Genomic DNA, 24,887 nt, shown 5'->3' on the forward strand with positions numbered 1-24,887 from the left:
GGAGCAGTAGTCAAGTTAATTCTTCGTGGCTTGTTGAAGCCAGAGGGTTCCCCGACCAAGACTGGGTCGGCAAAGCCCTCTAAGCCACCTAAAGCCCAGGCTGTGGTTCTTAAGCCTTCGGCGGTGGCTCCGACCCTTGAGTCGAGATCGGCTCGGCTGGAGCGATCTTTCTACCTCTGAGGTGGTGGTATCGGCGCCGACCTGGCTCGATACACTTGCACCTATGTCGATGTCGGCTCTGGCGAGCCGGCGTCTCTGGACCAGGACTGGTGCCGATAAGCTGTCGGCTCCATCTGGAACCGAAGGGTCTTCGGCTCCGATGGCTCTTTCCAAGAAGAGATCTCGGTCCCCTTCCCTAGAGTCGATTCGCTCGGCTCCGGGATCTCCTCTACTTTCGGAGCGGAGCCATCGGAGCCGATCTTCAAGGTCTTCCAGGCTGTCAGACCATGACTTGGAGCGGGTGGTAAGTGGACTGCTGAAGTCACAGGCACTGGCCCAGATGCTCCATAGCCCGTCTCAGCAGACGACTGCTATCCCTCATCCCCCTGAAATTCCTCCTCTGACTCTCCCTCAGAGTTCGGAGCCAGAGCTTCTCGGAACGTTGACCGTGGGTGCGCGGGCCGATGCCCCCTACCCGGCTCCGTCTTCGACTCCAATTTCCTCCATGAGACCTTCCGTGGAGGGATCCGGTCATCGAGTTTCCCTTGTCGGCTCCGAGGGGGCGAGTGGCATCGGACCCTTGTCCGACCCCACTCTCCCTCTTGGAGCTTCGGCATTGGTGAGCTCGGCACCGACATCGGCCTCGGAGCCTTCTCTTTCGGTGGGACTGGGGATTCCTGTCTCTTCGGAGCGGGAGTCTTCTGGCATCCCTGGGAGGGGAGCCTTTGAGGTGATGAGGAGTGTTCTAGCCCGAGCTGAGTCAACGGTCCAATTCCATTAGCTCCTCCCTCTTCGGTGCCTGTTGATGTCTCTTGCCATTCTCTTGCTCGGAGACCCAGAGATCCATCGGCCCAGGTTTCCCCATTGGGAAGAACTTCCTCTTCCGAGGTTTCTCCTGATCCTTCGGAGAACCCCCAGAAGGGACGTGCAAGAGGAAGCACACAGACTCCCCCGAGTCTACGACATCAGATGCCGACTTAGATGAGTCGGAGGGTTCCCCACGGTCGCCCTCTGAGGATGTCTCCTTTTCGGACATCCTCGAACTCCTTAAGCAGAGGGGGAACTGGCCTTCCGTTAACACCTCCGAGGATGAGTCTGTATACCTGGGCTTTTGGATCTCGACCCTCCACCTCCTGGGTGTCTCCGCCTTTCGACCCGCTCATGCAAGTGGTGGCTCGAAGGCGTCGAAACTTAGATTCTGTGTAACCAGTCCCCAGGAGGCCTTCTAAATTCATCACGGCCCCCGCAGACAAACAGTTTCTTACCAAGGGTGTCCCTGTTGATGCCATGGTGGTGGTGGCTGCCACCAAGAAGGAACTTACCCGATCCTTCTGTACCTGTCCATCCTCCTAACAAGGACTCTAGGACCATGGATAGAGTGCAGTGGCGGATGTTTTCTTCAGCGACCTTTGCTATGCTCGCTGAACTATCTGTCACTTTACCCGGCTTCAGAGACATTCTCAAGGAACTAGGTGAGGTAGTTCAGGATCCGTCAGCTACTGGGGCTCAAGAAAAGATTGTCTCACAGCTAAGAATCCTAAATTCTATAACTAACTCCTCCATCACTGGCTCATTTCTTATGCAGCCGATGGGTAGAGCCGCAGGCACAGGAGGGCACTTAGGCGTCAGTCCTGGATGCGGCTTTGTAATTGCGGATCCCTTTAAGGCGTCCTTCACTAATACTCCCTTCAATGGTTCGGCTTTGTTCGGGCCTCAGGTGAAGGACACATTGGCCAGGTGTGAGCAAGACTGTAAGACTCTTTCTGCCGTGGAGTCCATTCTCCACCCTTCAAGACCCTATCCCAAAGGTCAGAAGGGGAAATAGTTCGTAGAGTCTCGAGTCACGCCGGATGCACGTGGTCAGTTTACCCCCAGAGGCAGAGGGGGTAATAACAATGACAGCCACCCTAGGGGCAGAGGGGTCCATGAATCAGGGTAGCAGGGAGCCTCTCTCTGATAAACCCTTCCAGCATCCCTGAGGTGTTGTCCCACTGTCTACCCTTGGAGGCAGTCGGGGAAGATTGTCACTGTACCCAACAGCCTGGCGTTCCCTTTCTCAAGACAAATGGGTACAGTCGATCATATCCAAGGGTTACAGTATCCCTTTCGAGAGACATCCCGTTCCTCATCAATCCCTTCCAGACGTTTCACCTGGTCTAAGGGAATTGGCAAAGCTGGAGGTATCAAAGCTCCTAGCAAAAAGAGCCATCCAACTAGTGCCAGCAGACCAAGTAGGATCCGGAATCTACTCAAGATTCTTTTTGGTCCCCAAAAAGACGGGAGATTGGAGACCAATGTTAGACCTCAGCAAACTAAACAAGTTTGTCAAGAAGGCAAGGTTCCGGATAGTCACGCTTCAGTCCATTCTACCCTTTTTGGGCAAGGACAACTTGATGTGCTCAATAGACCTTCAGGATGTGTACTATCACATAAAACTTCACAGGCGCTCCAGAAGGTTTCTCCGCTTTCGGCTGGGGACCAGTCATTTTTAATTCAGAGCCCTGCCCTTTGGCCTCACTACAGCCCCCAGAGTGTTCACCAAATGCATGGAAGTGGTCACGGCTCACCTGAGACATCAAGGATTCCAGGTGTTTCCGTATCTAGACGACTGGCTCCTCTCTGCCACCACCAGGCATCAACTTCTCAAGGCCAGGGACTACACTCTTCACATCTGCAACCAGTTAGGGATCTCTATAAACTTTAAAAAGTCCCTTTTCCCTTCCAACAAAAATTTTTTGGGCTTAAAACACCTTCAAAGGCCCCCTACCCCAAAAAACACATCCAAAATTGGGTTTTACTTTTTAAACCCCCAAAAATCAAACCAGATTTTCCCGAAAGGCTGGGCTTATGGCTTGCATTCGTTTTTGCTGCTAAAATGGCTTCAATGGATTTGAAGTGGTCATTCCAGCATTCCCCCGCGGGGAAACTTCCTGACCCCTCCTCCAAAAGGATTCTTGGTGGTTCCCAATCCTTTTGGGAAACCTTTTGTTTCCCCCTGTTCCCCAAAAACCCCCCCGGGGCCCTCGGGTTGGGGGGGGGCATTTCAGGGGGGAAAGGCCAGCGGGAACCCAAAAACCATCTGCACATAAATTTTGAGAGGGGAAAATTGGCTTTTTAAAATATTCAAACCCTTTAACCTTTTTCCCAGGGCTTTGCAATTCCAAACACCAGGTCATTGGTAATCAACAACAGGGGGCCAAATTTCCCTTTGGAAGTTTGGGTTTTGGGCAAGCCAAATTTTCTCATCTCCGGTAAATTTCATTCCGGAAACAAACTCTTAGCGACAGTGAGCAAAAACATTTCAAGCCTCACGAAGGAGACCAACTTGTTAAGGATTTGGGGTTTGGGGGCCCCAGATTGTTTGCATCCCTCCAACTCAGCCCCTTTTTCCCCCTTCCCCCACAACAGGCATGGGGCCCTCCAGCGGAGAAGTTTCGAAACCCCTTCCTCCTTCCTCTTTTCCCTTTTAAAAAAAACAGACAAGCCCAAGTTTCTCATCTTGATTGCTCCAAATTGGCCTCGGCAGTTTTGGTATCCAACCTTAAAGCTTCTGTTCTCGGGCCTTGGATTCTCCCACTGTACCTTCTGGCTTGTCCCAGCATCAGGGTTGCCATTAGCATTCCGAACCCTCAAGAGACCCTTTTCTGGCAGCTTGGCTCTTCAAAGGAAAATGTGATTTCTCTAGTCTCCCAAACAAGTTTTGATGTTCTTTGGAAGCTAGACGGCCTAGCACTAGGAACTTATGCCTCTAAATGGAAGAGGTTATTTGATGCAGGGATCGAGGCTCTGATCCTCAGGTTCCTGATCTCTCCTCTATTTTGCTTTACCTTTCGAACTTTTATCTAAAGGACTTTCCTTTCTTCCTTGGGTATTCATGCTTCTGCCATCTCTTGCCATTGCCCATCCTGTTTTTCACATCCTTTGGTGAAGCAGTTCTTTAGTGCTTAAAAATATGCGCCTCCAAGGACCCCCTCCTGGTCCCCTGCCTGGGATCTTAATTATGTTTTAGAAAACTTCTACTTTGCCTCCTTTTTGAGCCTGCTGCATCTTCTCAGATATTAAGTTTCTATCCTGAAGACTGTTCTTTGTTAGCACTTGACCTCTGCCAGAAGCTGTGGGTCTCAGAGTTGCGGGGCTCTCATGGCTAGTGAACCATTACCTTTTATTTTTCCATCTAATTGTGGGACAGAGTATCCCTTTTGAGGACCAATCCCACTTTCTTCTATGCTTCTAAGGTGATTTTCTGAAAGTGGCTTCTAAATCAGACACTACATTCTTCCTACTTTCTTTCCAAATCCTCAGAATAAAGGGAAAGGATTTTGCATTCATTGGATGTGCAACAGACAAAGTTACGATTTTACTTGGACAAGACTAAAGATTTCAGAAAGTCTAACCAATTGTTTGTTTCCTTTGCCTCCAGTCTCCTCTTGGAAAACCTATTTCTAAACAAACCATTGGCTCCAAATGGATTGCTTATGGAATCAGATTTTGTTACACTCATCATGTTGAAACAGCTCTAGGGACCATTAGAAGTCATTCTACTAGAGCAGCTGCTAACTTCTACAGCTTCTTCCTCAGAGGAGTCCCCGTACTAAGGATATCTTGAAGCTGCCACTTGAGTTCTTGTGCATACTTTTTCCAAGCACTACAATCTCCCTTGTTTTCTAAGCAAGTTCAGGGCAGGCTTTGCCTCTCAAGGCTGTCTTGCAGGGTATTCTTGCCTCCCTCCTTCTTTCTATCTAAAGCCTCCTCCCCACACTGCTTTGAGATTCCACCCTGGTTGTTATGACTGCAACAGTGAAACACGAAGAACATAGTACAGTTGTGTACACCTACCATAAATGTAGATGTTCGAAAGTGTCTTCGACTGGTTGCAGTCGGGGTTTCCTCCCTCCTATCCCCTCTTTTCTCTATTTGTAGGTACATAACTTCTTATTATGTACTTCACAGATAAAGATTCTAGTTGTCTACTGATGTACTTTGTCCTTCATCTGTAAATATGTTGTAAGTAATTGCTATGTAAATTGTTAATCGCTATGTAATCCAATGTAACTACTGTTTATTTTAACTGTGGAGCTTTTCTCCCTGGGCCTCCGCTGAAAATGGACCTCCATCCAGTTGGACACTCCCGGTCAACAAATATAAATAAATAAATAAATAAATATACCAAGGAGAGTGGATGATGGATATCTTGATGTTTTGCTGATATCTTGCTAAAAAAGAATCAGACTGTGCAGGTGGACACTGACTTTATACAGTGAGATTGCTGTTGTCTCTGAGGGGTGGACTTTGTACAGCCTAGATGGGGAAGGATGTTTAGCTCTGGAAGTCAGGCTTTCTAAAGCAGAAATCTCAGTAGTTAGTACTACTGCAAGATTGCTATACTTTAACATATACTTTTAAGGTAAAATTTTATACAGTTGCACTTTTCTTTTTGCAGTATAGTGGAATTATTTCATCTATGCAGAAAAATGCAGTTTATGTCCTACAACTGTACCGTTGTCACAAATTCTAGCATTCCTACTGTATTGTATTAGCCAGGCCCCAATTATGCATCCATTAAGGTTCATTAGGCATCCAACACAAGCTGCTGATAAATAGTACCTGGAAAATGTTTAGCAAAGTGCATCACTTGTACATTTCATTCGTCGTCCTGCATTTGTCTCCATCTATTAAGTGCCAAGCCCCTCCCTGATCTTCAGAAGGTGGTTTAATTAGCTTTTCATGGAATACTGATTTTCTGATAGAAAATCAATTGAATTGTATTTAGTTGTATAGACTTGACAGTGCATTTTAGCCAGTTTATCTGCCTGCTGGTTTTATTTTAAATGAGGAAACAAAAAATTAATTCAAAAATGTATGAGATGTCAACATTGATTATTGTCAGGCATTTGGAATATAAATAGCATATGAAACTTAGCTATATGTCCCTCATAAACGTTTTTATTTTTTGATATGTTATCGAGGATTACAGTCAGTCAAAATGTTAAACATTATAATTTCATATTGTTCGGAAAGTGCATACTGATGCAAAACTTGTTCTGTTAAATTCTTAAGTGAATGAGAGCAATATTTAAAATCTGTCCTTGATTTTAATCCTTCTCCTTTCCCCCAAGTATTTTTGGATTTATCTGGAATTCTAAAGCAAAGCTGAGAGGTGTGCAGCTGTTTATTGACAACACTGATAAAATACTTGTTGCTCCTAGACTTTTTTCTGTAACTGGTAGCACATGGAGCAGATAAAGTGTTTTATTTTGTGTTTTTGACACAGATGCCTAGATTCACCTCCTGGCAAGCGTGTCTGAAGCACATAATAAGCCAGTTGTAATCAAAGATCCAAGTCATCCTGTAATATTATATATATATATATATATATATATATATATATATGTGTGTGTGTGTGTGTGTGTGTGTGTGTGTGTATATAGACTCCAAATAATGCCTGTGCACATGTCTTGCAGGTTATCATGTGACTGTAACTAAATAAAACCCCCAGTGAATGACCCTTTCTTCAGAAGGTGATATCCCCTGCATGGTCTGCCATGTAATCATTTTTGGCATTTGAGTACTGACTTTTTGGTTCCAGTCTTTATTTTCACAAAGCAATATATTATGGAAGTGATCTTGCAGGCTAATTTCAGCATTCATGGGCCTGATCTAATTCTTGTGTTGCTCATGTAATCCCTTTTGCATACCTGTGGAAGTTGTGTCCTTTTTTGATCCCATCTTATACGTCGACTGTAATGTGGTAATATCACCAAGTGATGTAAGACAGAAACGTATTCTAAAATGAGTTCTTAGAAAGAGGGCACATTTTTTCTTTGATTTCTTTTTTTCTTTTTTTTACAGGGGGGTTAAGCATGTCGTGAGATACGCATTTCATTGAAACATAAACATGTTCCTTTCTAGGTTCATAGGTAGGTACTAGGCTATCGGCCCAAGGGCCTACGTAAGCCTAGCCAGCAAGGTTCCATAGCTTACTTCACCCAAGAAAGTTATTTTCCTGTGCCACTGTCCAGCAGAGAGACAGAAGTGATCACCGGGGTGTATTTCCTACTTCCCATCCACTCATCAAGATTTTTCTTGAAGATAATGAAGAACTTTGCTTGACATAGATAGGTAGCTTGTTCCAGAGTATAGGAAGTCTCTGGGACAGGAATCTATCCCTTCAGCATGTCCTGTGTATTGTGGTGACAAGGTTTAGGTCCCTAAAGCATGTAGCTTGGAGGGATTGGGATTTCTTTAAGTGTAGCATGTCCAACAGCTCTGGGTTTGACATAGCTTTATATGTTATGCGGAGATCACCTCGGAGTAGGCGATATGCTATGGAGTAAAGCTGGAGTTTTTTGTGGCGGTCAGTGTAGGGCATTTGTTTGAGGCCAGTAATCCTCTTTGTGAGGTACTTCTGTGGTCTTTCCAGCTGCTGCAGATGTCTTGTGAGGTACATTCCAAAAGGGGCGTTGTATTCTATAATGGGTCTAATGAGTGATGAGTAGAGGGGAACAATGACCTCTTTTCTTCTGGATGTGAACTCTTTATGATGAGGTGTGCCACGTAGAAGGACTTCTTGACTACTCTGGCGATGTGACTATCAAAGGAGAGACTACTGTCCACCTGGGTCCCAACGTCTCTTATAACACATTCACTGTAGATTGCTGCCTATGTGGTAGTTCATGGGTACAGAGTTTTTACCAAAGGGGATTACACTGCACTTTTTGGCATTGAGCTTGAGGCCATGGCTCTGACACCAGGCATCTTGTCTCAGTGAGGCCCTTCTGTAGGATGTACACATCATTTGGGGACTTTACTATGGCTCCTAGTTTGCAGTCATATGCGAACTTCATTAGCCAGAGGCCTTCTGTGTTAGCCTGTACTTCAGAGAAGTAGATACTAAGCAGGAGAGGTCCCAGGACGGAACCCTGTGGTAGTCCACTTGTCACTGCTTTGAGGTCAGATTTGGAGTCTGCAACTTTTACAGTGTGGGTTCTGCCAGTGAGCCAGTTGGCAACCCATCTTGTGACGTAGGGATTTATACCTAGTTTAGTGAGTTTAGCTATAATTCCAGAATGGGGGATGGTGTTGAAAGCCTTGGCGAGGTCAAGATAGGCTGTGTGAACCACCTTACCCTCATCCACAGCTTTGGTGATTGCCTCAAAGACATCAATCAACTTCAGGAGGCATGATCTGCCTTTCACAAACCCAAACTGGGTGGGATCCAGTGTTTGGAGGTTACCAATGTCTTTGTTTATGAGTTCCATGATGATACGTTCCATGGCCTTGCAGACCTGGCTCGTCAGGCTAATAGGTTGATATTTCCCGGGATCAATGGTGGCTCCCCCTTTGTGGAGTGCAATTTTAGTTTACCTTAAAGCACATGGTTCTGTTTACGAATACAGGAGTGAATGCGTTTTGAAAGCTGCCTCCTGTTATACCTGACGTCAGCCTCCACTGCTGGAGAGAGATATTTTCCAGAGAAGAATTATGAAAAATGTTACCATTGAGCCTTAGTATCTGTTGACTGCAGGTGCCAAATATATTAATGTCTGCCAAATGCTTACCCCGAGGATGTCCTGTTATATTTTTATGTTACTGTATGTTAGAAAAGGAGGAAATGGAACAACTGTATACTAGCAAAATGCCTAAATTTATAAACTCGAAACTGAAGGTCAGAAATGTAGTGCAGGGACAACTGTTTGATAAGTGAAGCATTCCACAGAGTTCTGTGTTAGTGCTTCAGAAACATAATTTTGAACTGAAATAAAAAAGAAAATCACAGCAACATTGAATCATGATTTGCAGTGGAGGAAAATTCCACCGTGCTTCCCTCTCCAAGGGTTGAACTCCCTACACCCCTTACATAATTAGTCAATTCAAGTCACTGCATTTTATGGAATGGGAATTTCCCACATTCAGTTATTTCCATTTGTACTGCATTTTTGCAGTCATTGCCTTTTGAACATATGACATTGGCAGTGAAAGTATACAGTAATGTGAGATCTTAATAAAAATAGGAACCACTAGCACCTACTCCTAATGTTATATTGCATTATTGTTATTGTAATTGTCCTGATTTATTTTTCTTTTGCATTCTAGCTCTGGGAAGCTCAGAAAATAAAACAGGTATGGTTTGTTTCACATTCTGTTTGCACTGTTCATTTCTTTTTGATTGGTAGCTCATCTGTTGTCTCTTACGAGAAGACTTATTATTTTTTGTTGGAAATTTAAGTCGAGAGTTCAGTATGTGCGCAATTACATACAGGTACACACACACCATTCCTGAAGATCTGAAGAAAATAATAATACCTAGTTTTTATTTGCTGAACAGTTATAAATATTTATTATAAGACTTGTAGACAATCCTGTTTGTGACATCACAGTAATATAAATTGTGGCAGTTTTTTCTCCTGCACACATACAGGAAAAGTATTAGACTGATGCCGGTACTTAGGAGATAACTCATTTTTAATGTGCCACTATTATATTAATTGTATGAGTGAGATTATTACCCCTCCTATTTATGTTGTAATGTAACAAGTGGAATTTGGTTCCTGAAAGTGAGACATCATGCTGTTTATAAGCATAATTTATCATCCCCTGTTTACATAGCAGCAGGTCATGGTTAACTAGTCCAAGTCCTATGTTTTTTAAGAAAAATTATCAGTTTGTTTACATTTACTGATCCTTTATTTTCACACATGTTGGGGCCTGATTTGTGAGGAGGCAGCCAAAATGTGAGGAAGGTAAGGAACAGATATCTGCAGTCAATCCTTTCAAGGTGAGCAGCTGAGTGACTTTTAGGCAGTTTCCGAGCCCTTTTTCTATAAAACAGTTTCTCTGAGCAGTGTCACTGCTTATACGTTTAAAGTGAGTCATTTTTTGCCTTTTACTGGAGCTGATGGATGTATTGGTTATGCAACTTTGGCAGTAAAACTCAGGCTTTCTTTTTCCTTTTTCTGTGATTGTTGGGGGGGTAGAAAGAAGTGGTAAAGACCCCAGCATTTCTGCAGGATGGCCTGGTGCATGGAGTTGGGGTCTCATTATCTTCAGCAGGGGAGAAGGGACTCTACTTGTGCACTGCAGGGAGGGAGTAGTAAGTGCTTCAGTGCCAGTCTGTGCATATTGACTCGGCTTCCATTCATCCATGTTTGTTTTTATTTTATCCTTTTTGTGGTTTGCCAGTTCCCCTATCTTACCTGAAAATGCCAAGATACTGCTACTGGCTGTATCTCTTGGAACTGTTTGTGTGTGTGTGTGTGTGTGTGTGTGTGTGTGTGTGTGTGTATGTATGTATTTGTCAGCCTTTTAGATGAGCTGCCAGGTGCGCTGTTTGTAAAGTAAAAGGCACTTTTTTTAATTTGTTGTGATTGTTGCAGGTGGGGGTTGCTGATCAGAAAGAAGGGGTAAAGTTCACTTTCTTCCTACCTTTTATGTTTCCCCCAGCTGATCATCAGTTAACTCTACTGCCTGTTCCTGATTGCTAGATCTACCTACCCCTCTTGGTGCCCTCAGACTTAGTCCCATAAGGGTCAGGGTGGAAGAGGAAATCAAGACATCCCAGCTGTCTGTTATATTGTTGCTGGATGTGCTTTCCTACCTTTTTCTCCCCTGTTCCATGAGCTGCCTGATAACACTTCACATGTGGGACATGCAGTAAGTGGACCTTGCTGATCTGCTCCTCTTTTCCACCAGAAACTGATTCCAACAAGCCAACCCACCCACCCTGAGGACGCACTTTGCGATTGTTTTCCCCAGTTTCTACCAGGGAAATGTAATTATGTGCCCCTTGCATGCACCTCGACCTCCTTCCTTCTCATGATTGGCATGTCCGTACCCCCTGCCTCAGATAACTGAGCCTCTAACTAAACCCAGTTTACTTGCATTGTCAGGGCTTTATTCCCTCTATGCTACAACACTGGCTAAAGTTCACCAATATTTCTGATGGACCCCCCTCCCCCATATGTGGGGAAGAGGGTCTGATTGGCAGTTGTAGGGAGGAAGAGACTGTATTTGTACTTTGGGAGGCTCAGAAAGCATATAGCTAGTCTTTTTACAGTGGCACAGTTGTGCAGTATATTTTTTCTTAATAAAAGTTATTATATTAGATAGTTGCATACACTGCCTAACAACACCAAGGCAGTGCTGAAAGAAAAGCCATTCTATCCTAGGAAATTGTTTCAAATTAAACCCTACAAACATTTTTCTGGAGAGGATGGTAGGAATTGTATAGTGACTTCTGGGTGGAATGAAAAAAAAAAGGAATCAAGTCTCTCAAAGACTTTGCATGACCCACTGAACTGTGTAAGTTGTCTACTTATCAGATGTAGTAAGGAAGGGTATACATTTCAAGTATTGGGAGGAGTCTGTGCCAACTGATTCAGAGTCAGTGTGTAAAATGCTTTTACTGGTAAATCTGAAAATGTTTAAGAAAAAAATATATATTTATTCGTTCATTTTTTTTCTAGTCCATGGTGGGGAACTTTTGGGGTTGGTCATTGTGGCAATATTGTTCCTCCTAATCTATTTTTCCTCAGAATTCCATTCTCTCTCTCTTTCGGCTTTTCCCAGTTAGGAGTCGCCACAGCGGATCACCTTGTCTGCTCATGATTGGCATTGGAGTTTTTACAGTGTCAAGTTGCCAGCCCGGCGCCCAACGTTCCACAGAAGGCACACACACAAAACACACTCACGCCTAGGGCGAATTTTAGCATGTCCAATCCACTTGCAGCATGTCTTTGGGGATGTGGGAGGAAACCGGAGCACCGGGAGGAAACCCACATGACCACAGGGAAGACATGCAGACTCCACACAGAAGACACCCCAGCCGAAGATTGAACCAGAGAGCCTCTTGCTGTGAGGTGACAATGCTAACTGCTGCACCACCGTGGCCGTCCATTATCATGCATTATTGCATGGGTGTTTAACCCATCCAAGTCAGGGTTACTCATAATTTCTTTTACTGCTGGTAACAATATGTTGGAGGGGAAAAGGAGTTCAGAAGCCTCCACTGCTGCATGCAGAGCCTTTGCTTGACTTGTTGGTTGTGATCTTACCCTTTTACATGATGGCGTCATGTTACAGTGACAATGCATGCTGTGAGGCATGCTGTTTTGAGGCAACTCTGCCCTGGGACCAAAGATGACAGTGTCTCTAAGGTTACCTGCATGTTTACCCCATTTACTGATGGTAATCCCAGCCTCTACTGAGATCACTGAAAAATAATGTCCCCTACCATTATTTAATTCCCAGCCCTGCCTCCAAAGAGAGAGGAGCAGGCAGAGTGTTGTCACACCTTCCTTTCCCACCCCCAATTCCAGCAAGCATCCAAGCAGCTAATCAGACTTGTGTGAGAGCTGGATAAACTGCTGTCTGTATAGAAAAGAATATATTTGCTGACAGTGGCTCTGTTGAGCTGACCTCTTCAGAGTCACTGAGTGCATTATCTGACACTCACAGTGCACATCTTAAAGTAGACATGCAAGGGAGGTATCAGCAGCATGCGAGTAGCAGAGGCAGCACACATAACATGTAGGTCCTCACATGTTTCAGCATACAGGGTAGAGGATGTGTTCACTTTTGGTTGCCTCATTTGATAACTACATACAGATCACTCAGTACATTAATGGTGTCAGTCTGGCAACCACCATACTTGCTCACTAGTATTAACATAAAAATTCTGTGTTTCATGAATATCACCTGAATGTTTCCAGATTTTTATGAGAATGACCTGGGTGGGAATCAAGGCCTAATCTCATTAAGCTGTAATGAAACAATAAAAATGAACCCATACATCCTGGAAACCAATTATCTCTGCCAGAACTGTATGTATTCCTAAGTATATTCCATTCTGCTGGAACAGTTAGGAAGCCATAGCTGTATGATGGTCCAGTTATACACTACTCTCAGCACCAGGTTTGTATCACATCATCATTTCGTTAGGGATTGTTTCCTATGGATAATGACATTTGTATGTTTCACAGTGAAGATTCTGGACATAAAACGAATTTGTTTCCCCACAAAAAAAAGACTTTATATCTGTCTACACATCATGGAGCACACACATGTATAGATGGCTCCCTTCTGTGACTTCAATTTAAGCAGTATATGCCTTTAAAAATACCTAGATTTGGTATTAAAACTTGACATTTAATTTAGATTTGGTATTAAGCTGTGTAAAAAATTCCAGTGAGGCCAACACTGGAGGATATCTGTGTGTGGAATTCCATTGTTTATTCAAGGAAATCCATTGCAGTGGATATGACAGACCATGAAACACTGTAAAACAGAAGATTAGTAAAATAGAAGTTATAAAAGCAAGAAGGTGTATGGGAATACCTGTGCAGTGAAGGAAGAAGAAATCTGGACATGGAGAAAAAATATTTAAATGTGGTGCAACATTTTTGCAAAGGAAAAAGCAAAAATAATCAATATAAAAAGCAGTACCAAAGATATTTGAAGAGAAATACAGGCAAAGGCATCCAAATATGGAACATTTTGTAATACAAAAAATAAGAAACAAAGAAGGAAAGTAGAAAAGAAGATTAGTAATGGAGAAGTTAATGAAATTATGGAGTACCTGTAAAGTGAAGGATTTAGTGTAGAAAATCTAACGCCGATAACTCTACAACAGAATGGCGTTAAATATACTGATCCCAAGGATATTGCCAATATCCTGGCAGATCGATTCAGTGCAAACTTCACCACCCCCTCTCACCCCCTAAAGAGCCCATCTCAGTACTGAAAGGTTGCCAAATTCCAGTAATAACAGCCACACAGGTAAAAACCGCGCTCTTCAAAGCTAAGAATACAGAATCCATGGGACCAGACAACATCCCTGGCTGTGTACTACATGAACTACAAAATGAACTGGCACCTCACCTAAGTGTCATGTTTAATCATAGCCTCACCTCAGGCTTTGTGCCCACTGAATGGTGCACAGCTGCAGTTATCCCACTCCACAAGGGGGGATCCACCTTGGATCCCAGGAACTACTGCCCCATCAGTCTGACGAGACTGATCTGCAAGGCCATGGAACGTCTTATCATGGAACTTATAAACAAAGACATGGGCAACCTTCAAACACTGGACCCCACCCAGTTTGGGTTCATGAAGGGCCAATCTTGTCTCCTGAACCTGATTGACTTCGAATCAGTCTTCAGAGCCGTGGGCTAGGGTAAGGTGGTCCACACAGCCTATCTGGACCTCGCCAAGGCCTTTGACACCATCCCCCACTCTGGAATCATAGATAAACTTACTAAGCTGGGCATTCATCCCTACGTCACTCAGTGGGTTGCCAACTGGCTTACTGACAGAACACAGACTGTAAAAGTAGCCGACTCCAAATCCAGACAAGTGACAAGTGGAGTACCTCCGGGTTCAGTCCTGGGACCGCTCTTGTTTGGCATCTACTTCTCTGAAGTAGAGGCCAACACTAAGGGACTCTGGCTAACAAAGTTTGCAGATGACTACAAACTGGGAGCCGTTATTGAATCCCCAAATGATGTGGATATTCTACAAAAGGGCCTTACAGAAACAGATGCTTGGTGCCAGAGCCATGGGCTCAAGCTGAATGCCAAGAAATGTATAGTTATCCCATTTAGGAAAAAACATGCACCGGTGAATTACCACATAGGTGGCAGTACACTAAACACCGAAAGTGTGATAAGAGACTTAGGGACACAGGTGAACAGTGGTCCCACCTTCGATAACCACATCGCCACAACAGTCAGGAAATCCTATGTGGCACACCTCATCACTAAGGGCTTTTCATCCAGAAAAAAGGAGGTCATTTTCCCACTGTACTCATTATTCATTAGACCCATTATAGAATACAACGCCCCGTTTGGTATGTACCTCACAAAACATCTGCAACAACTGGAAAGGTTGCAGAAATACCTCACTAAAAGAATCACAGGCCTAAAGCAGATGCCATATACTGACCATCTAAAAAAAACTCCACCTCTACTCTGTCGCATATCGTCTAGTCAGAGGCGATCTCTGCTTAACATACAAGGCCATGTCAAACCCAGAGCTGCTGGACATGCTACACTTAAAGAAATCCCAATCCCTCAGAGACACATGCTCCAGGGATCTAAACCTTGTCATCACAATGAACAAAACATGCTGGAGGGATAGGTTCCTGACCCAGAGACTCCCCATACTCTGGAATAGACTGCCCATACATATCAAGCAGAGCGCCTCTTTGGCCCTCTTCAGAAGGAACCTTGATGACTGGATGGGAAATAGGAAATTCACCCCAGGGATCATGTCAGTTGCCCTGCTAGACAGGGGCCTGGAGAAGTAAATATTGTGGGAAGAAATATCCAGGGAATTGCTATGGCTAGGCTTGCATAGGCCCTAGGGCCGATAGCCTAGTACCAACCTATGAACAGGTTGACAGCAACCTCTCTTTTGATCACCACATTGCCACTGTGGTCAGAAAGTCCTTCTATGTGGCACATCGCATTACTAAGGGTTTTGCATCCCGGAAGAAAGAGGTCATTGTCTACCTCTACTCTTCCCTCATTAGGCCAGTCATTGGCATGTACCTCACTAGACACCTGCAACAACTGGAGTTGCTGCAAAAGTACCTCACAAAAGAGGATCCTAGGCCTTAAACACTTGTCCTATATGGACAGACTAAAAAAAACTCCAACTATTCTGTCTCATATCGCCTACTTAGAGCAATACTTAGAGGCAATCTCTGCTTGACTTACAAAGCCATGTCTGACCCAGCTCTTTTAGAAATGCTGCATCTAAAGAAATCCCAATCCCTCCACACCACATGCTCCAGAGACCTCAACCTCATTACCACAATTAACAGAACATGCTGGAGGGACAGGTTCATAACCCAGGGACTGCCCATTGATATGGAACAGACTTCCCATACATGTCAAGCAGAGCACCTCGCTGACCCTCTTCAAGAGAAATCTTGATGAGTGGATGGGAAACAGAAAATTCATTCTGGGGATAACACCAGTAGCTCTACTCGACAGAGGCACTGGGAACTAAGGTTGGGTGGCACTATGCCAGGATAACCTATGGCTAAGCATGTAAAGGCCCCAGGGCCATTAGGTTAGTACACACCTATGAACCTATACATATATACATATATATACATATATATATATATATATATATATATATATATATATATATAATATAATATAAATTGGATACCCTCGGGATGCCCTTTGTCCCAATCTTTGCTCAGAAATCTCTTTTCTGGTAGCGACAAGGTCCTGTTCAGGTTAGGTTTGAGTACTGGATTAGGCAGCAAACTCGATCTGAAGGGAGGAAGGAGACTGAGGAGGGCATTATGGGTAATGGGAGGGGTTTTGAACTTAGATCAGATGCTGAATATGCGGCCGAGTTGCATCCGACATGGATCTGTAACCCCCACAGGCTGAAGGACAAATGAAGAACAACTACTCAGATGGAACGTTATTGCGAGTACATAACTTCTTTTTTTTCATGATGTATCTGTTTTTTATGATAGCCACGTGGAGTGTGGATTCCCTTGAAGCTATTATGTGTGGCATATAGTGAAGATTGCACACCATTATCTTTGTCCTGAGAATTAATGCAGTTGTGAACATAACCCTGTAGAAATGGTGTGTTCAGAGTAAGTACACAGTAATCTGGCAGAGCATTATCAGCTCTCTGCAAAAAGTGAGTAACAATGTGGTAAGCAAAGCAGTGATAGCTGTTGAAAAATAAAGATTGTGGCTAAATAACTGCAAACAGTTCTTCCCTTCCTGCCCTAGTGCATGGTAGAGCCAACATTCCAAGGTTATCATTCCACCTTGGCTAACAAGTATTATATAATGACTGGCCATTAACATTTAAAAATGAGCCCGCTGATCAGTTGGCCCAAGCAGCATGCCCACTGTAAATCTAGCAGATTAATACATGCTACGGTCATTGGTATCCCACAAGTCTGCCGTAGTGTGGCCTCATATTATTATGCATGCAAATGTTTAATTAGCACCCAGATTTTTGGCCAGTTGTACCTACTTTTCATGGGCCTGTGTCCATATTTTTGAAGTCTGCAGGTTGAGAGGTATACCTATCATACCCCAATTTTCAGAAGGAGATATGTTTGTATGTATAATACAGCTTATGAAATCAACAAAAATGACATAATAGCAGTAGTGTACTAATTACTGCCACCTTAATTTACCTTTCTAGTCTCAACACTTCATCTTTTTCATAAAAACACATGGGGGTCATCATGCTTTTTTTCAACAATTTCCATTTGATTTGAAAACTAATGTACCTTAATTTATTTTGATGGCTTTTCCTTTAAAACTCTTTGCTGTCCTCTTTCCATTTTCCTTATGTATACTGCTGTAACATTGTTGGGTTTTCCTTGGATTTCTATTTTCATATTATAGGTTTTTCTGTACCAACATTAGTAAAATTATAAGCGCTTGACTGCGTTTTAGTAGCTTCAAAGTGCGGTCATGATTTAGCAGGAATAAATTCTTTATTATTCTTATTCCATTACCCCATATACTGTTCACTTACATTTGCAGGTCCTTCGTCCATTTTGTTAACTTACTACAGTCTGAAAATATATGATCCCCTACTGCCTCTGTCTCCTGTGATGTATGTCCAGATTTTTTTTATCGGCTGTTTAATACATTTTAGTCTACATGAGGTATAGAAACATCTATGCAAATATTTCCATGCAAAATTGTAAAAATTTCTAGACTTAGTTACATATCTAGACGCTACCCCCCCATTGCTAAACTGTAAATTGTCTCCCTAACAGTTATTCTGATTCTTTTTTAATTTCTCTACTTGAGCCTTATAGTTTTCAATCATTATCTTGTAATATAAGGTTAAATAGTTAATGTTTTGTTTGAAGCTATTTCTGATTTCGATTCCACGAACAAATCTGTTAATTTGGGTGCCTGTCTTTTAAATTTGCCTGGCCCCAGTCTTTTTCCATTCTCTCCTTCATCCCTTGTAAAAAAGTCCTCTTGTCTTCCCTAGTTGAATTCCTCCTTAATGCTCTCACAGTGTTTAAGATTTTGTCCTTGGTAGACCTACTTCTATTGTCTTAGTTCCCTTTTTAATTTCCTCCACCTGCCTACTGTCACATTTTTCTTCTTAACTCCCCTTGCAAGAGGTACCATCCTTACGGGAGTGTACCACACCATCTCATTTATACCTTTAATTGACTACTTATGTTTACTAATATCTTGTGCACATAGTTGTCTGTCTTTCTTGTTTCATCCTGTTTGATAACTTGATTCCAGATACCTAGTCTACTGAATTCCACCCCTGGTCCCCTTTAGTACTCTAACATTTGCTTCCATTTTGACATGTTTTGCATGCTGACGCTTAACCTTATCTGTGCCACTAGAAAATATGACTCTACATCTGGGGGACCCAGATTACCCTGCTGTACTAGTAACACTATCCTTTCCCCTTTTACCCTTGGTTTGTTTCCACTCCATAGAAAGTCCTTTATTTCTTTCATTCTCTCCCATATTTCTTTTTTGATCTGTTATAATATGCATGCCCTAAATATGTGTTAGTGCTAACATTTTTTGTATTGCTTGGCCCTTAATAAGTCCATATTTATCAACTTCCATTTTTTATAATCTGTTTAATTTTATTATTTTCTCCCACATATATCTTGCCAATCATCTTCTACTCATACTCCTAAATATTTCATCTTATTGTTTACCCAGAGGGATGGCTATTTCTATACCATGTCGTAATCTAGGACATGGTTCTGTACTATGTCTTTTGTTTTAACTCTGTGATATTATATCCAGTGGTTTTGTTATTCTATCCTACTATGTCAAATGTTACAGGTATGTCCTTTTGAGGATCAGTAATATACAGAAGGTTATAATTTGCATATAAGGCTATTTTTTTCTTGATCGCCATACCACTTATAGTTTCATATGAAGGATTTTCTTATTTTAATTGTTGATTACTCAAAGTATAATGCAAAAAAATGAGAATTGGGGATAAACACCCCTGCCTAGTATCCCTTATTAAGTCTTAAACCATGTGACACTTCCACTGTTACTTTGACAGAAACGTAAGCTTCTTCATATGTTGTACTCATTATTATACCATGACCCCCCCAAAACGTGCACACTGATTGGCCAGCGTGCCCATTGTAAATCGAGTTATACTAATGGAAAAAGGTCCGGTCGCCCGGACTTTTTTCCATTAGTATAACTGTTTTAACATTGTCTCGCTATGTTAAATGGGTTTAACATGAGACAGCTTTAAAATAAGCAACGGAGATCTCCGTTGCTTATTTTACTGTCTCGCTATGTTAAACCCATTTAACATAGCGAGACAGTGTTTTTAAAAGCAATGGAGAAAGCAAGATCTCCTGCTTTTTGGTGTCTCGCTATGTTAAATGAGTTTAACATAGACAGTTTAAAATAAGCAACGGAGATGTCCGTTGTTTTTTTAACTGTCTCGCTATGTTAAACTCATTTAACATAGCGAGACACTAAAAAAGCAACGGAGATCTTGCTTTCTCCGTGTTTTGCTCAATAGTCTGATGTACTGCAGGCGCCGCGTACATCAGAACTGCCGCGGATGCCAGACATCTGCGGAAGGGCAGTAAACAGGCATTATATTATGCCATTATTTAAGAAAAGTAATAGTTTCTTTTCTTAAATAATGTCATAGATATATAATAACCACTTCTGTGGGTAATGCTAATTTACTCAGTTGGCTTTGTTTGGTCTCTCGGGGCCAAACCACGCCAACCATGGGTAAATTTAGCATTACCCACACCCAGGCGCGGGTTATTGCTATATTAAATCTACCCTCTTCTTAAGGAAACCAAACTTCAAGAATACCTGATATAGGAATCTGCAACTGACCCTGTCAAATGCTTTTTCTCCTTATAATCAAATTAACATTACAATTTCCTTTATTTGTGCATTGTTGTCTATAGTTAAGGTTTTGTTTATATTTTCAGAAGTCTGTCTTCCTCCAGGAAATCTACATTGATCTAAGTTTATCATTCTGGGTAGTCTCTTAGACAGCCTGTTTTCCAACACTGTCATAAACTAAGTCATGACTTAAAACTGATATTGGCAGATAAACTATGGCATGATATAGCTGAAAACTTTTCACATGGGTGTTACGAAATAAAAAAGAAAAGACAAAGCAGTGCTGAATGTTTAAAGAGGGGTGACATAGGGTTTGCATTTTTCTATTTGGTAAAGTTTGTTTCACTTTATTCACACAAGGGACCAGCTCCTCTTACCAGCCAGTTAGATACACTTTATTATCTCTTCATTTCTACACTAATTCTGTGAGCATACATTAGTGGAGGGATAAAGCTGTAAGGATGGGATGGACTACCCTTCCAACATGTGGATGAATTATATTATTCTGAAAGCAAATAAGTTGATTTAAGAATAAAGCTGTTTCCTACAGCAGGCTGTTCTGTATCAGTAGTTTGTCATCCAGTGAGCCCACACCCAGTTCAGGATTGTGCATATGCTCTCCATCCATTAGAATCAGCAGTTAAGGTTACTTGCAATAGTATTCATTCAGTTTAGATTCTGTCTTGAGCTTTTCCAGGGAGATGTAGTAGTGGGAAGCAGCATGTAACATGTTGTTTTTTGTAACTTGCTTAAAAAAATAAATGAATAGCTTTATTTACATGTGGAGCATACTACCTGCCCAGTTGATCTGTTTCAGGGAAGTGGAGAGAGGGTAATGTCAAATGTTCTGGTTAAAAGCTGTATTTTTTAAGCATTATTTTAATGTATGCTTGTGTGCATGCATTTTTGATTTTGTAGTTAGTACAAGAGTGAAGGACCGATGAATAAATCTAAACAATGGCATGCTTAGCTTTGAACATTCCAGTGAGAGTTGTAAGGGAATTTACTCCTGCTCGAATGTTCTTTTAACTCATCAGAAATGCAGATGCATGGGGGGCGTGGCCAAGGATGAACACAGGATAGCAGCAGATTTCTTCAGCTCCACCAATTTCATTACACTGACAGGAATTAATTACTTAAAAAAATAATTTTTGAAGTAATTTTCTTTCTAAATATGTTTGTTTTATATAGTTCTTGAACTATATCTAAAAAAGAAAGGAAATGTTAACAATATTCCTGTCAGAAATCACTTTGGAAATTTTCCTGTCAGTTTATCAGTCTGAAATGAGTTCCAGTAAGACAAATTCTCAAGACTCCAGCATCAAGAAAGAACTTCAGTCTCTGATAACTATAATCCAGCAACTTACTGCTAAGATGGATAAAATGGATACTAAAATAGATACCTTCATAGATAAAACTACAAAACAAATAGACGTGTTACATATAGACCTGCAACAACAGAAGATCCAGATGACAGGCATAGAAGAAGCTTTGAATGACATGGAAAATAGAATCCAAGAAGAGGAAATCAACATTGAGTTTCTGCTGAAACAAAATACACATTTACAAACAAAGCTGGATGACCTGGAAAATAGATCTAGGCGCAATAACATTAGGATTTTTGGACTGCCAGAAAATATTGAAGGTAACAATATTACTTCTTTTTTAACAACATGGCTCCCTAAAACTTTAGACTTACCAGAAGCATTCTCTTTTGGTATCGAAAGAGCACATAGATCTATAGCTAATACTAACTCTAACAAAAACTATCTTAGATCAGTTATAGTTAGATTTCTATCATCTTTTGATAGAGATGGTTCTTAAATCTGCTTGGGCTAAAGTTCCTGTTAAGATTAATGAGACAACTGTGCATTTTGACAATGACTATTCTTCCTTGGTAATAGCTAAAAGAAAAGTTTTTCTGCCACTAATAAGGGAGCTTAAAAAAGCACAGTTTAAAACATACCTTCTGTTTCCTGCCAAGCTAAAAATCTTGCTTCCTGATGATCCTAAATTTTTTGATGACTTAGACTCTGCTTTACTGTTTATCAAAAAAAATAAGATTTTGGATAAAATAGAGGAAATGGAATGGGCTAGTCCTTCATTAAAGAGACTGGCAACTGAAACTTCGTGGAAGACTTCAGAGAAGAAGAAGAGACTAAAAAACAAATGATTTGTTCTATGTTTTTTTTCTTTTTTCTCTCATCATTTTACTTCATTATTAATCTTTTAAATATAGTTCCTGCATTTCCAGAAAGCCACAAATATTCTGAAAAGATTTAATCAAAGTTATTCTCTGTGTGCAAAGAAATGTTTTGTTTCATAACCAGTCAAAATATCTGAGGAACTAATAACAAGCTATTATTCAATTTGTTTCTTTTTCTGAAAAGAGAAGTAAGGTCAGTAATTTGATACATTTTTTTCTTTTTTTTCTCCTTTTCTTCTTTTCTTTGTTTAAACAATGACATTCTATTTAGATTATGTAGTGGGTAAAGGGTGGGGGAGGGCAGGGAGAGAAGAGTAATGAAAATATGATTAATAGAATAATAACATATTTATTCCTTGTAAAAAGTTTATATGTTCTTCAAATGCTATTCCTAATTATACTTTCTTGATTATACTGCTTATGCTTGTTTGTAAATAATCTGTCATGCTTTAACTAATAATAATTAGAACTAAATAATAGTAAATAATATGATGTTAAGTTGTCAATCTCGCCTTCATTCTTGCTTGATGGGTTCGGAGCCGATCCTCGGCTCCGACTCGGCACTTGCTTTAGCTCGAGAACTCCTTTTACCAGCTCGAGGCAGCCCCATATCCCATGATGCAAGGCGGTAAGTACCCAGATCTCGTTTGCCGCTTCGCTTAGGAGGTCTTCTTTTTACCAGCTCCTGGTAAGTTGTTCACATTTGTGATTTTTCAAGCCCTTTTACTCTAAAACTAATTTATTGATAGTTTAAATTTATTTTTCTGCCCTTTCTGACAGAAATTCCCTGTCTCTTTTAATTTTTTGTTAGTCAATTTTCCCTATCCCATCCCCCCCCCTGTTAGGGTGTGTGTGTTGGTTTTTTATAGAATACCTCTTGGTATTTTGTTTAATTTAATTTTGACTGGTGTGTCTGTGTGTTGTGTTTTTCGGCACCATGTCTAAGGAGAGGGTCTCAGGTTTTAAGAAGTGTGACTCTTGCTGTCAGAAGATGTCTCTGACAGACGGTCACACCTCTTGCCTGTATTGTCTGGGCCCTCTTCACCTGCAGGACTCCTGTGCTATTTGTCACTCCTTCAGCCAGAGAGTCCTGCAGGAGAGACGTAATAAGTTGATTCTTAGGGGCTTCTTGCCGGAGGGCTCTCCGCCAAGTCAGCTCCACCAAAATCAACAAAACCTGCCAAGGCCCAGGCTTCTGTATCTAAGCCTGCGGCCTCGGCTCCGACTCGTTGAGTCGAGATCGGCTCGGCTGGAGCCGATTCTGGCTTGACAGCTTTCGCACCGATGGCTATCGGTGCGAATCTATTGTCCACTTGTCGGCTCCGATCGGTTCCGACACCCATGTGGCACAGGCATCGTGTCGGCCCGATCGGCTCCGACACCGTTACTTTTGTGGCTGTATCGGCTCCGGCTGGAGCCGATACATCGAGCTCTGTCGGCTCCGTAGTCGGCGCCGACAGGATCTGTAGTATCGGCTCCGATGGCTCATTCCAGGAAGAGGTCGAGGTCTCCTTCCTTGGAGCCGATACTTTCGGCTCGGCTTCACCTCTTCTATCGGAACGGAGCCATCGGAGCCGATCTTCAAGGTCATCCAGGTTGTCAGATCATGACCTAGAGAGTGGTCAGTAGATTACTCAAGTCACAGGTACTGGCCCAAATGTTACACAGTCCGTCTCAGCAGACGACTGTTGGTCCACACCCGTTACAGTTCCTCCTTCAACTCTACCCCAGAGCTTGGAGTTGGAGTCTTCGGCATGGTTACTGCTACGGCTGGAGGACGGATACCCCTTCTGTTCCTTCAGCCTCTACTCTTATCTCCTCTTCCTTAGAGGGATTCGTGGTCGGGCTTCCATGGTCTCCTCTGAGGGGGTGAGTGGCATCGACCCTTGTCCGAGCCCGCTCTTCCCTTGGAGCCTCGGCCTTGGTGAGCTCGGCTCCGACATCTGCCTCGGAGACTTCCCTTCGGTGGTCCCTGGAGTTCCTAGCTCTTGGAGCGGGTTCTCTCGGACCTGCCTGGGAGGGAGCATTCGAGGTGATGAAGAGTGTACTGGCCACTGGTAACAGTCAGCAGTCTGTTCCGTAGCTCCTCCCTCTATAGTACCTGTTGACATCTCTGCCACTTCTCTTGCTACAGGACCCAGAGATCCTCCGCCTCAGGTTTCCCCATTGGGAATTTCCCCCTCTTCCGAGGATTCTCCTGATGTTTCGGGAGATCCTCCTAGGAAGAGGACTTGTAAGAGGAAGCATGTAGACTCCCCAAGTCTGTCACTGGATACTGACTTTGATGAGTCAGAGGGATCCCTAGATCCCCTCTGAGGATGTCTCCTTCTCAGACATCCTAGAACTTCTGAAACAGAGGGAAACTGGCCCACCAACAATCCCTCTGAGGATGAGTCAGTATACCTAGAGGCGTTTGGATCTCGGCCCTCCACCTCCTGGGTGTCTCCGCCTTCGACCCCTTATGCAGGTTATTGCACGAAAGGCGTGGGCAGCTCCTGACTCTGTAGAGCCTGTCCCTAGGAGGCCTTCTAAATTTATCACTGCCCCTAGTGACAAACAATTCCTTACCAAGGGTGTCCCTGCTGATGCCATGGTGGTGGCTGCGGCCACCAAAAAGGAACTTGCAGATCCTTCCGTGCCCGCCC

At 42.6% G+C, this 24,887-nt stretch overlaps 1 protein-coding gene across 2 annotated transcripts in view; it reads left to right on the plus strand.

Annotated features, from left to right (window-relative positions):
• Positions 1-24,887, plus strand: part of SFXN5 (sideroflexin 5) — a 3,177,886-nt gene that overhangs the window by 761,197 nt on the left and 2,391,802 nt on the right. For both annotated transcript variants that reach the window (XM_044064040.1, XM_044064039.1), the window contains exon 4: positions 9,253-9,279. In XM_044064040.1, coding sequence (XP_043919975.1) covers positions 9,253-9,279 — 27 coding nt within the window. The remainder of the gene's footprint in view (positions 1-9,252; positions 9,280-24,887) is intronic.

The sequence above is a fragment of the Protopterus annectens genome, chromosome 2.part2 (assembly GCF_019279795.1).
Source record: "Protopterus annectens isolate FY-2018-M chromosome 2.part2, PAN1.0, whole genome shotgun sequence".
NCBI classification, from domain to species: domain Eukaryota; kingdom Metazoa; phylum Chordata; order Ceratodontiformes; family Protopteridae; genus Protopterus; species Protopterus annectens.